Genomic DNA, 13,557 nt, shown 5'->3' with positions numbered 1-13,557 from the left:
CTACGAGTGACAGGCACCATAAGGCATAAGCCACAGTGTAATCGTTAGCCTCAGTTTTACAACCGTGACCCTAAGGTCACAGTCTCGTTGTTGGGCAATTTTTTGTGCTGCGGCATTCATTTGTAATCAAAGGAACGGCTTTTTGGAAACGATCAACGATTACTGATTACCTGTGCCACAATGAAAACTATTTTTTCGGATATTTGTTTTCCCACGGAATATGTTTATTTCCGACAATTTTCCCAATAATTATGACATCTCATATACGAATCATAACTTTAAGAGGAAAACAGTATGCAAAGAGGCTTTGGCCACATAATATTTTAGTAATCGAAAACGGGGAAAATAGAAACTGACCACATTGGACATATATCGGTTTGATTATTTCGTATTCTTAATAGAACCAAGTTTTTTTTAATGATAATAAAGCATTCGTGAATTGCAGGCAAAAAAAATATTACATAACTCTGAATTGCATTTTTACAAGAGATACAAAACTGGAACAAATAGAAGAAAAATTGTCAACCATGTGTCGAATATTTAGAATTCCAAAAGGATAGTTTAAGTTACTCTGTATCGTATACATATCGTATACATTATCCCATCCCAGAATCATACAGTACAATCATAGAAAGAAATGTACTTCACTTCTTCGAAACGATGCTTTGCACCAGTCAGAGGCTACTCAAAGGACACACATCATTAACTTAATAAACGATTTTACATTATTCTATATCACAGAACTATCTGAATTTGTTTTTGTGAGTTGCACTAGTGCTAAATGTTTATCACTGTTCACAACTACGAACCATGATCTTGGGTCACAGTTGGCTATCTCCCTTCATGCCTCACGTAGACAAAATTTATGTATTGTTCTACTTAGACCATGTATACCAGACTGTATACCAAGAAATTATCAATAAAAATAAATAAATAATAATCGGGACAGTTTATTGCATGCAATTGTCTGATGCGATATATAATCATATTTTGCAGAACCACCATTAAACCTATTCTATATAAATTCTATGTAAAATATATCTTGCGTAGGAACCGGTTGCAAAAATCAGAATATTAGGGTAACTACTCGGCTTGCGCCTCTGACCACATATCTTTCGGGACTGAATTTGCATGTAAAAATTTTTGTAGCAGAATTTCCACAAATATAATTAACTTTCTGTGTCTATGTCTTCTGATTGTAAGTGCATTCTATTTTTTCTAACTAGAATAAAGCAATGAATACATTGAGTTTTTGTTACGATAATAAATTAAAAGATGATTGATTCTCTTATAGGTACCCATGTGGCGTACTTACGTGAATTAAAGCTGTTGTTTCTTGTACACCAAGGATCCTTTTTATATGTTGTTGATATCCGTGGTCAAAAATTAATTGTCCACTTTGTCCACTGAGCGTACTCTAGATAACAGACAGTGTAATCTACATTTTCTACGTAACGACGTTAACCTTCATTAAAAAAAACAATATTCCGAGATGATGAGTTAAAGTAGAAGACTTCGTGGAAATTATTTATCATTCTATCATTGCGAGGCTCTATTTTTTGTACGTAAATATAACTGTTCTTTAAATATAAAAATATGAATTGTTTACACAATCTAATATTTGATGTAGCTATTCATGTTGAACTTCGATGATTATACTAACATCGATTCTATAAAACTTTCCCCACATGATTCGCTCTAGCATGGAATCACTTCGAATAAATTCCCCTTGGATGTTTCCATCATGTGCCCTATAAAGCTTAATAGACTGTTTTTCAATATTATGAAGTTCTGAGAAATACTTGCGTAACTTGTCCTTCAATTTGACTAATGTTACCGTTGCGTGAGTGATCTTCCATTGGAATTGTTCTCGTGCTTCTCATATATAGTTTTTTTATAAATGGCTTTACAATGTACTTCCTTCCAGGTATCTGAACTTATCATTACGTGAAGATGATCAGGGTTATAATTGTAGATTGAATTAGCGAAAACGCTCTTAATTTTGTCTAAGTTCTTCATGACACACTTGTCTTCTTCATATGTAATAACCTGATTAGGAGGGATGTTTATAGCCATGAGTTTTAGTTCGTTGGAAACAATATGACTAAAGAGAGGTTTCCATCGTTTTTTTATCATAGACTTGAGTTCACCAACATTTCTTTCTACAGAGATTTCAATCGGATAGTATGTATCAGAAGGGTAACCAGAAATTATGCAGTTGAGGGCGACAACTGGTTGCAAGTATTTTGTTATTTATTGTAATGGAAAACTAATGTAAGCAAAAAGTAACACTAACCTTCGATTTTAATAACTACGTGGAGATTGGATTTGGGAGGATCTTCTTTCCAAATGTCTTTGATCTCAAAATATGACAATATTTCGTTGCTATCGGAAAGATCAAAACAAGGAATTGCATTATTGCTTCATATACGGGTATTTGTACGCCATAATCTGAGGTCACTTGCACCGATAGTGTCGAAGTAATCTTTTTCAGCTTTAATACGTCTTTTAAGTTCGCCAATCGTTTCGTTTTCTTTAATTTTGATAGAGATTATGTTTCTGAATGGCTTTCCCAGAACTAGACAATTGATGTTGACAGAACGCATTTTTCTGTGTTGAAAGAAACATATGAATTAGCATATTTGATTTTCTATATCATATTATCATTTATCCTCATCAAGGATACTTTTTTAACCATGAGTCTAGTTTAAATTTGTTGACAAAATACAATACACTATAAAATTGATAAAATAATGATACTACTTTTTGAGTGAGACTCAATATCGTGTCTAGTTATTGTCGACAGTTAACTTACACGAAACATGCAGTATCAGAAAGTAAATAACGTTTCATAACATTAACCCTGCCGAATTTTATGTTGTTTGCGTTCTGTGATCTAGTAATGTATTAGTAAGGTCCTTAGAAAACTATATAAAAAATGGTCATTAGTTTGCACAGCTGAAATATTCATACCTTAATTGCGTATTATATCGTTCGGCTTTAATGTTGTTAATAATTTTCTCGCAAATATTTACTTCAACGAGTTCAGGCTTGGAGAAAATAATATAACGGTTTAGAGTTACTGAGTGAGTTACTGCGCTTTATTTTTTTTTAGTCAATTGTACAACCGAAAAATGAATGATCTTACCACACCACCTCGGAAAGGTGTGATGCCTAACCGTCACCGGACACGTGACCGCCGCGTTCGCGTTGTTTATATTTATCTCAGCGACTTGCCGTCTTGCCGACTTGTGATCTGATCTCTATTTGTCACCTGCATAATATGTCACTTGCGTTACCATATACATTTAGGTAATAGTAATTAATCAATACTCGTGATAATTACTCATGAGAAGCGATTCATTTCTTTCGCTACTGATAAACTTACAACAAGCCACCGAGTCTATTTTATCAGTCATGATGAGGTTTTTACAAGTATATATACCTCCAAAAAACTCTTTCAACTTTTTTTAACTTACTTCAACTTATTTCTTTTTAACTTACATCTATTTGTTCACTCTTATTAGCAATATCATCGAAATGGGAATATCGTTCAACTGTTACGTTCTGAGTTCTTCCGACACTTTTACAATTGACATTTACAAGGAAGAAGACATAAGATATACCATGCTTGGTGACAATAAATTTAATCTTACCGTTTTCAAGATTGGAAATATCTTGAATTTTATCTGTAGTAGGAATAAGGTTGATGTTTCTGTCATGCGCGGAGTGAAACTCTGGAAAGTTAATGTCAAGAAAAGCGAGATCAAAAAAAATGTTCATACCGAAGAAGACATTATCAATATTAATGGGCGAGAAATGGAACCTGAAGAACTGTTTGAAGAATATTTTCAAGATGAATTAAATAATAATAATCAAAATTTTAAAGTGTCTAACATTCACGTCATCGCCATTATTCCCCCCACTGGTAACACTGGTAAGTTCCCAATGTTTAATCGAAATTTACAGTTGAAAAAAAAAATACCTTTATTTAATTTTTAACCTTGCACTGTATCATGTTCTTTTTTTTTAATTATCTTTCATATCTTTGTAGCCCCCGTTTATGCTACTGGTAAGTGTCTCAACGTTTTTTGCTAATAATATCGTATATTACTCACGTTCATTGTTATTTGCTTTCTATATGGTTACGCAGAGAAGAATATCGATGCTATAATTGGTTTGTAACATTGTCAGTCTTATAAGTTGTATTTTTTGAAAACCTTCTCTTTACTGTTTATTCTTGTTTCTAGGTGATTTACGAAAGACTTTTCCTCATGTCGATGATGTCGATTTACCTTTTTTTCGTAAACTGGCTCAGAGTCTCGCCGTAATTTGGGATCGTTCACATGACTTTTCATTCGAAACTCCGAACAACCCATACGTCAAGCTGAAACAGAGCCCTTCAATTTTCAAAACACCCCTACCCTATGGTGTTACTAAAAGGACGTGTGATAGAATCGATCTTTGCCTCCCTCCTTTTGAAGTGAATACTGAAATGACCTATAAGAATCCCCTATACCACGAACCGCAATTTCTAGAGACCGTTAGATTGGTGCGAAATAAAATTAAAAAGTATGAACAAGATATTATTGTGCTTGCCGGAGTCACAGGAGGGGGGAAAACGTCAACTACATTTGCCATTGCTGCAGAACTTTGGGCAGTACATATAGACTGTTCCAATTTTCTTTCAGAATATAATAATCAATTTTCTGATCTACTCGGTGCAGTTAGAGCGAAAACTCCACCTTTCAATGATACCACACTCCAGGAGTGGGCACTTCGCCAGCTCGACATAGATTTCGTCTCACGTATGTTAATACTAGTCAAAATGTATGTAGAGCAAAAAATCAAAACACCAAAGGATTGGCTATTGGCACAACTTTATAGTTTAGATAAGAAAAGTATAAACCTTATTTGCGAAAACCTGTCAGAACTGAGCACAAGAGAATTGTCGATACTTATACATTTCATCAATCAATGTCTTAAAATTGAACGGATCCTCTTTATCCAAGATGAGGCGCAATGTCTTTGCCGACCTGAATACGGAGAATACACTGGAAGTAATGAAACAAACAAACCATGGAATTTTTTGCAGGCCTATACTCATCACATGATCGCTTTCAAATTTGAAGTTACACACCTTATTTCTGGCACTAATATGCATATGTCAAGCGGAATATCCCTAGTTACTAGTGTTGGAAAAGAACCATCTCGAGCAGTGCATCTTGTGTTGAAACTCCCTTATCTCTCACCTGATGATGTTACCAAAGTTCTCGACACTGTAATCAATATGGAAGGGGTTAGTCCTGAAACTCTTCTTTATTTAGGAAATATTCTCAAAGGACGACCCCGAAACTGTGCGTCGTTTTTAAAAATGCTAGCCTACCGATCAGAATTGCTAAAAGATAAAGATGATGAAATGGTTAAAACTAGTAAGAAATGGATCGAGAAAATAACTATGTCAATGATAAGCTATTTGCGCAATGCCGTCAGTACTTTGGCAATCGGAGGGGTCGACCCAAGGAAGGCGATTGTTGATCTTGTTTGTTGCGGAATTATTAATTCAACATCGGCTGGTGCTGAATTACTTCGACATGGGATTCTTCCTATTCAGTCGCCACCTTTCATTACCCTTAATTCTGAAGAAATTGACTTCACTTCGATCAAAATCAATCTAGAATTAGAGTCTTACTTTATTACGGCCATTGGAAAATATTTTATGTTAGATAACAATGCAACTCTGACAGATATTTATGTTAGTCACATCTTAGAACGTCTTGGAAGCCCTCAGTCATTTGGTAATGAGCTTGATGGTGCTTTTGCATCAGCAATTATTGAAAAATGCGGTCGTAACGTGCTTGAAGAACTTAAAAAGTGGACCGATGATCTTGATCCACATTTCAAGTTTCCAGAATGGATCACGCCTGGAATGCAGTTTGTAACGGAAACAAATCTATCAAAAGCTGTTCCACTGGATGTTTATGTTAAAGACATATACCAAACAACCAAGTACCATACTCATGCTATCCAACCGCCGCAAAATGCAGGTTCTGATCTTGTACTCTGTCTTGTAGATAAATCAAATGAATCAAATAACGTGGTATTGTTATCGTTGAGTTCCGCTATCTACGATGAAAATGTTACATCAAGCAAGGTTAAAAAGCAAGCTTTCAAGGCGTGCCTGGGGTTCCAGTACATGGAAGAAAAAAAAGAAGAAAAAAAAGAAAAGAAAAACAAGAAGAGGTCCAATAATGAAAAAAAATCTAGACCCCAGAATAAGAAAATGAAGCTAAATGATCAAAACGATGGAGAGGAGGGATGTGTTGAAATTGGCCTTACTAAAAAATATCAGAAACCTCAGAAAAGGGTTATCGTTGTTGATGATAATGATGATGATGATGATTCAGATCAGAATGATTTGAATTACGATTTAGATTATGATAAAACTCTCAAGGGTTATAAAGAATCCAAAACCGCTAGTTTTGTGGAACTTCACCATAAAATCGCAGATGTGACTTATAACAGAAAATGCATTCACATTTTAGTTGAGTTACCACACAGAGCTTTATCAAAAAGGCCAAATATCTTTCGATATGACAAAAAAGGTAATCTCATAGTCATTGTTGATAACCGTAACGTAAAACAAGTTTTTGGAGAAAAGTTGGCGAATGCAATGATGGCGAGAAGTACAAAATCTGATTGATACTGGTACGATTGATACATAATTTTTTGTGCGAGTCAAATAAAGTTTCCACATAAAGTTCTATTTTACAGCTAGTATGTGCATAAAAAATAAAAATATTACATATACCGATTCTTGGTAGTTTTCAGTGATGATGCTGTATGTATGTAAAAAGAAAAAATATGAAAGTAGGGAAATCATCGTAATGGGGGACCAATTTAGATTGGAAACAACAAAATCAAATAATTTTTCTTAATATATTATGCTACAATGAAAGAAATTATATACAAGTAATATAAGTAATACGCACTTTAATTTTTTTATTTGTCAAATAAAATAAATACACGTGATACATGATTATTTTATGCTAAGTCCTAAAAATCTAGCCCGATTTTTCTGCAATGTTTTTATTTCTCTCTACTTGACTACATCAAGAGCCGAGTCTGGCTTTTGTGCCTTACCCATTAATCATCGCATACAATGATATTACCTTCCATATTCTCACCATATACAACAAATATCGGCTTCGATAGTTTGAATATTAACCTGTCTTGATTATCGAGTAAAATAACATCGTGACCATTGTTGTTTCTCCATGCTACACCAGTCAACTGAAATATAAACCTCTAACTTACTGCATAAGTTTCTAAGGTATAGCATCTAGGTTATAACATTCAGAAACAAGAAATGGGCACCTTTCGAGATATTGTATTGTGTGATACCATAATTGTTTCACTAGCTTCCCAGGGAGGCAGGAACCCAATGAAAATAAGCAACCGTGAGGTCACAGTTTATATAGAAAAAACATGAACATGAAAGTAATCCTCTCTAGACATAATACTTCGAAGATTTTGTTATATATAGATTAAAATAAGTCAGAGGTATTCAAAGAATATGTATTCAGAACTCATTTTTAGTAATATTATCGTTTCGGATTATATATTTTTTTGGAAGTGTATTTTAGAACAAGGAAACAGTCATCTAATATTTATATAACTCTATCAAAGGCCGACAGAGTCGAAAAAATATCTTACATTTATCACATGCTGTCAACTATGTGGTCATTTGAATATAGTATGCAATTAAAAAATAACAAGTACGTAACAGGCAGTATGTACACTATCTCAAGACATCTCAAGACATTAACTGTAGGCTTGTTGGTTAATCTAATAATTGAAGTGTCGTATTACATACTGTATATGTTCTGTCATAGATGTTTTAACTGGTCGCTCAAAGATGGACATTAGTATCTATTACTGGTGTAACAACCAACGGACTTTTCGAAGAAAAGGCAGTGTCTATGGGAGAGATCAGTTAATTCAAAAATTACGTAATGTCTATGCTATAAATTGGAACGGGATATTTGATACACTGAAAATGGAGGGAATATTCCAATAGTTATTTACTGAGAGGAATACGGCGATTTAAGTATTAGAAACATCACATTTATTTTTTTCACACCAAGTCTTAGGACAATTCGGGAAAGAGAGGACAACAACGGAATATACTCTTTGTCGTTGAGTGAATTTACAAAGATCATGGGTTTATTCGTATACTATGGATAACAGAAGAGGGAGTGATGTTTATATCGGAAATTGGAATAAGTTAAAATCACGCAGAGTACTACTGTAATGATCGCAGTATCTTAGCATAGACACTATGGATGCATAAAATATAAATACCTTGTGATCAAATTAATGTATCCTTCTCGTATCATCATTGCACTCGAGAGTAGGGATAGTTAGTTATACTATATATATCATATTAGTCCTATCGGTTACAGAAAATATTATCGTATATCATTGTGCCACTTGTTTGAATCTTTTTTTGTTCACTTGAAATACCAATAGCGCATAGAAGTTTATTATACGGTAGACATTTTAGCAGATGGGGACAAGGGGACTGACCACGATAGCGACGATTTTGATAGAATGATCATGAAAGCTTTCGAGGAGGAAGAGACCAGAATAAAGAAAGAAAGGCAAAACAAAACGTCATCAATTGTGGAAACGGAAGCTAAGGTAAATGATGATGACTCCGATTCCGATGATTCTGAAGAAGAGATGCTAGATGATTCGGATGATGATGAATATAATGGATATGATGGATATAATGAATATGGTGAACGTGATAGAGGTTATTATTATCGTGATGGAAGATATGAAAGGAAAGGATCCCCAATGATGAGTCCTATTATCTCTCCGGTAACCGTCTAGGAGAAGGATTTGGTATAACATACTGGATTGTCGTATATTTCATTAGACAAGCTGTGCAACACGCTATATCATAGGGGTACAAGGGATGTAAATTTTACGCCAATGCCCTTATCTCGGAATGGATAATTTTATGCAAAAATAATCATGCAGCCCATGAGATTTTTTATATTCAACGCTTTTCCAGAGTAACCTTCATATCTACTAAGTGATGTACTATATGTTAGCGTACGAGATTAACAGAGAAAAAATAATGCTGACGGAATTAATTTACGTTTATCTGTTAGTAGTTCATTATTGGGTATGAATTATAGAAAAATCTTTTTGCATCGCTACTTGCTAAAATTATTTCTCTTTTGATGCATGTCATTTGTCTTTTGGAAATGATCAACCATATTGCGCTATTTCTAGAATTTTCTAAATTATAACCTCATATCAATAATCAATCACCATCATGTTATGGTCGAATAAAATATTTTTCTTTAATGGAGACCGCAATAAACGATTTAAATGAAAATACTAAGACTCAGTTAATTGATACGAAGGTACAGTTAAATGATACAGAGACTCGGGTGGCACCTTCGAAATCACATAAAGTGGAACGAATGGTATGAAGCAAAATGCTTTATTCAAGAGAGACGAGTTCTTCAAAACTAGGGCCTTGAACTGGATGAAAGAGATAATCAAAAAAATTATGCGATAATTATAAGAGACAAAAGTAATAAAGCATTTCACGATTAATGAGAAAATTTAGAACAGGCGAAAACGTTATTAAAAGAACAATTCCCTGGTGATCTGCAAAGGACAGGATCGTTCTTGATAAGAAATAAGTCCGGTGAGAGTTTTGTTTGCTTCTGTTTTCTTTCTTTGGTAGAAGAGACGTGCATTTATTACGTATACTTATCGTTGCAATAAAAATTGTCTTAACATGAAAATATGGATGTTAATAGTGTTTACACGTTAGATATCTTCGAGTTAATTCGTTTAAATGAAGAGAAACTACATGTTTCATAGAAGTGAAATATTTTAACAAGGCAGTATAATTATCCGTATCCAGTGTCGTATCAAGTCATGGAGCAAAGATATCTACCGCAACTTCTACTATATACCATAGAGTGTAAAACATTGTGCACTCTTTATGGATTACGATTTAGTTATGTATGATATCGCACCTTCCTAAAAAAGATTGTTTATTTATTGTTCACACAACTAATACACAAATATTAACACTCAACATGATAATTTTACTTCGTAGCCATGGCCTAGATTTGCGCATTACGTAATAAAAAATCTAGCTTTTTATTTTACTCTATACAAAATAATGTCCGTAAAATAATGTCCGTAAAATAATACTCTATTGAATAAACTACATTGGAAAACAAAACGATATATGAAAATATCTAAGATTCATGAAAAGTCATAATCGCATTAAGATCACAATCTTTGTTGCAATTTGACAAGTCAGAATCTTCATATTCTATTTTTTTGCATATCTCCTCTTTAGAATGAGGAACAGTAAACGTATTATTGTTTTCGGAATCAATGCTATTTAGTTCTGAATTTACTTTGTAAATGTCTGGCCGTTTTTCTGGTTCAAGTCCCCAACATTCTATTCAAATAAATCACATTAGTTTACAAGAATAAAAATTATACTAGCTCCGAAGGATTCATTGCTCCGCAATTACTTTCATACTTACTTCGATAAAGCTCAATAAATCTAGCATTCGTGTTTATGATAGGTTCTTCTCGTAGTCCATTAAGAATGTCTAACATAAGAGAAGTGTGATCGTTAATCGTTTCATAATTAAAAGGCGATGAGCGACTTGTTAATTCCCAGAATATTACTGCAAGGCTATAAATATCGGATTTCTCGTTCATCTTATATGGAGTTTTTCGGTCAAATGCTTTAGGGTCTACATAAGGTATTACGCCCCATACTTCAGTATTGTAACAATCTGATCCTTTTAGAGATGAACGGCCAAAATCTGCCAATTTGATCGTATTTTGATGTACTAAGATATTATTGGGATGCTAAAAAAAGAATGCGTTAATTGCACAATGTGGCGAACTAGATGAATTACAAATAATTATTGTATTTACAAGATCTCCGTGTATGATTCCCCTATCATCATGTAACCATAAAACCGCACTTGTAATCTCTCTAGCCAACTTTAGTTGGACCTTCCATTCAAAAGGAATAGTATTTTTTCTTAAATAATCTCTTAGTGTTCCACCGTCTGCATACTCAAGTACAAGCGAACATTTATTTTCGCCTAGAATAAAAAAAATATGTAAACGAAAATTTAATAACAAAGGCATCGACCTTAAATTTAATATTATCCTTACCTTTTAATTTAGTAACTCCATAAAATCGAATTATAAACGGATGAGGAGTCAGTTTCATTATCTTAATCTACAGTAGAACAAAATAGAGAATTATAATTATAAATTGTGATGTCAAAAAAAGACATAAAGGAGATTATATCAGCAACGTACTTCATTAATAATGTCTTCTTCCTTAGAAGTTTCCTTAAATTTTTTAATCGCAAACTTTGCTGGTGTATTTTTCCATTCTGCGACAAAGACCGAAGCAAAATTTCCAGAACTTATAGTCCCCAAAATAATAAAGTCTTGAGAATCATAGTTTTTATCCAATACTTCGAGATAAGACTATTATGATGTCATTTTTTAAAATTAGTAATCATATCAGATGGTTTCATATTTTGTATCCTGAATCTTATGATCTTATCCTAAATGAGGAATCAGGATTTAAATTCGTATTAATAATTGCTGAAGCTTTTCTTTTTCCCCCATTATGGTAAAACATCGTAACACATTTCCCACTGGCTTGGTTTATATTTCCTAAATTAGAAATTTATGTTGCGCAGTAAAAAAAAAACCATGTCAGATATATATCCTTTTTCCTTTTTCCCTTTTTAGTAGATATTAGTGGCGTAGTTTCTTTTTCTGATATAACAGTTAGTGGCGCAGTTTTCAAAAGTTATAATTTGTAAAAACGAATTGAATTAAAACAAATGACGAGAGGTTTTTGATGGTTTTTTTAATAGACCATAATGATAGAAGCGAGCAAAAAGTCAAAAAATTATCAGTTCAACCCTATTTATACAATTTCGGAGTTAGATGTTCCGTTTATATATCTATTCATGTATGCAATGAAACACATATTCTCCTTAATGCGTGTTACACGTATAACCATATTATTACTTTCTTGGACTAGTGATTAGTGAATAACATTTGCCAGCCATAAATGTTGCACTAAGTGACACCCCCTGAAAATAGGCAAAATAAGAAATAACTGAAATAACTGGTAATATCATCTTTTTGGAAGCGTATTTTAGTACAACGAAAACCAGCAATCTACAAGCATATTTCGAAATAAGTGAAAAGGATATTTAACGTAATAACATCAAAAGCTGGCAGAGTTCAAACTTCAAAGATTATGCCCTACAGCTACAGGTATCGCAACAGGTTTTCGGTCAACTGTGTGATCATTAGAATATGCAATTAAAAAATAACAAGAAATATGTAACAAGTAGTCTGTATATTATTTCAAGGTATCAACTGTGAGCTTACTTGTTAGTACCGGTCTCTAATAATTGAAGTGTCGTACTACATACTGTATATGTCTTGTCGTAGATGTTTTAACTGGTCGCTCAAAGATGGACATTAGTATCTATTACTGGTGTACAACGGACTTTTCGAAGAAAAGGCAGTGTCGATGGGGGGATACTGTAAGGATCGGTTAATTTCACTTCGTGGGCAAAGCCCAGGACGTATAGTAAGGACACTTATTGTCTGTGTAAATTAAAACAGGAGTTAATTCAAAAAAACGCAATGTCTATTAACGAGATATTTGACACACTGAAAATGGAGGAATATGCCAACAGTTATTTACTGTGAGGAATACGGCGATTTAAGTATTAGGGGATTTTTGTGTCAGTAAGAAACATCACATTTATTTTTTTTCACGGCAACAACGGAATATCTCTTTGTCGTTGGGTGAATTTACAAGGATCATGGGTTTATTCGTATACTACTGATAACAGAAGAGGGAGTGATGTTTATATCGGATAATTGGAATAAGTTAACAGTACTTAGCATAGACACTTTCACTTTACTAATTATTTTGGGACACTTGAAATAGAATAATTTGACAACAATTTATTCGTTATATATTTTAATGAAATAGTATTCATCTCACTGTGACTTATCAAATACTATATGGTAATCAATGAGGATTCGTCTACTTTCGTATTTCCTATGTGTATATTGTGTTTCACAGCTTGGGTGTCATCATATGCAGGAATGGCAATCGAGGAGTAGAGGTTTAGGAACTAAAGTTTGAGTAGCAAGACTATTGCATAACAGCAATCGAAAACATAAAAATATAACATAATAATTTATCATATTGGCGGTCATACAAAAACAGTTATTATATAGTAGATGTTACGTTCTAAGTTATAAGCAGATATAGGAAAGATAGGAATTAATGTAACAATTGTTCACAACAGCGTTCAAAGGCACAACGCTCTTATGTATTTATAAGAAATGAATAAAAGTAATTTTTTTGGTTTGATTTGTATCTAATAGCTATTTTAACGAAATATATCGCCATTTTGTTATTAGAATGCAAAAAAACGG

At 33.4% G+C, this 13,557-nt stretch overlaps 4 protein-coding genes across 4 annotated transcripts; 2 read left to right on the top strand and 2 right to left on the bottom strand.

Moving 5' to 3' along the window:
• Positions 1 to 1,183: 1,183 nt before the first annotated feature.
• Positions 1,184 to 3,350, bottom strand: OCT59_012870 (uncharacterized protein; the record flags this gene model as incomplete). Its single annotated transcript, XM_066140425.1, has 10 exons — positions 1,184 to 1,222; positions 1,316 to 1,417; positions 1,664 to 1,751; positions 1,838 to 2,231; positions 2,297 to 2,353; positions 2,432 to 2,610; positions 2,816 to 2,896; positions 2,974 to 3,050; positions 3,149 to 3,174; positions 3,347 to 3,350. 10 exons carry the CDS (start codon positions 3,348 to 3,350, stop codon positions 1,184 to 1,186), a joined length of 1,047 nt encoding a protein of 348 aa, XP_066001308.1.
• Positions 3,351 to 3,627: 277 nt separating this feature from the next.
• Positions 3,628 to 7,051, top strand: OCT59_012869 (uncharacterized protein; the record flags this gene model as incomplete). The annotated part of the gene is made up of 4 exons (XM_066140424.1): positions 3,628 to 3,937; positions 4,055 to 4,072; positions 4,154 to 4,177; positions 4,251 to 7,051. The coding sequence occupies 4 exons, from the start codon at positions 3,628 to 3,630 to the stop codon at positions 6,701 to 6,703; spliced, it is 2,805 nt and encodes a 934-aa protein (XP_066001307.1). The 3' UTR covers positions 6,704 to 7,051.
• Positions 7,052 to 8,613: 1,562 nt separating this feature from the next.
• OCT59_012868 (uncharacterized protein) lies at positions 8,614 to 8,898 on the top strand (the record flags this gene model as incomplete). The annotated part of the gene is made up of 1 exon (XM_066140423.1): positions 8,614 to 8,898. One exon carries the CDS (start codon positions 8,614 to 8,616, stop codon positions 8,896 to 8,898), a length of 285 nt encoding a protein of 94 aa, XP_066001306.1.
• Positions 8,899 to 10,055: 1,157 nt separating this feature from the next.
• Positions 10,056 to 11,798, bottom strand: OCT59_012867 (uncharacterized protein; the record flags this gene model as incomplete). Its single annotated transcript, XM_066140422.1, has 6 exons — positions 10,056 to 10,504; positions 10,593 to 10,926; positions 10,996 to 11,168; positions 11,242 to 11,308; positions 11,392 to 11,565; positions 11,796 to 11,798. The coding sequence occupies 6 exons, from the start codon at positions 11,796 to 11,798 to the stop codon at positions 10,296 to 10,298; spliced, it is 960 nt and encodes a 319-aa protein (XP_066001305.1). The 3' UTR covers positions 10,056 to 10,295.
• Between the last annotated feature and the right edge of the window lie 1,759 nt (positions 11,799 to 13,557).

This window comes from Rhizophagus irregularis, chromosome 20 (genome assembly GCF_026210795.1).
Source record: "Rhizophagus irregularis chromosome 20, complete sequence".
Classification (NCBI taxonomy): Eukaryota; Fungi; Glomeromycota; class Glomeromycetes; order Glomerales; family Glomeraceae; genus Rhizophagus; species Rhizophagus irregularis.
Note: the sequence above shows the minus strand (reverse complement) of the source record. Positions and strands in the feature narration are given on the sequence as shown.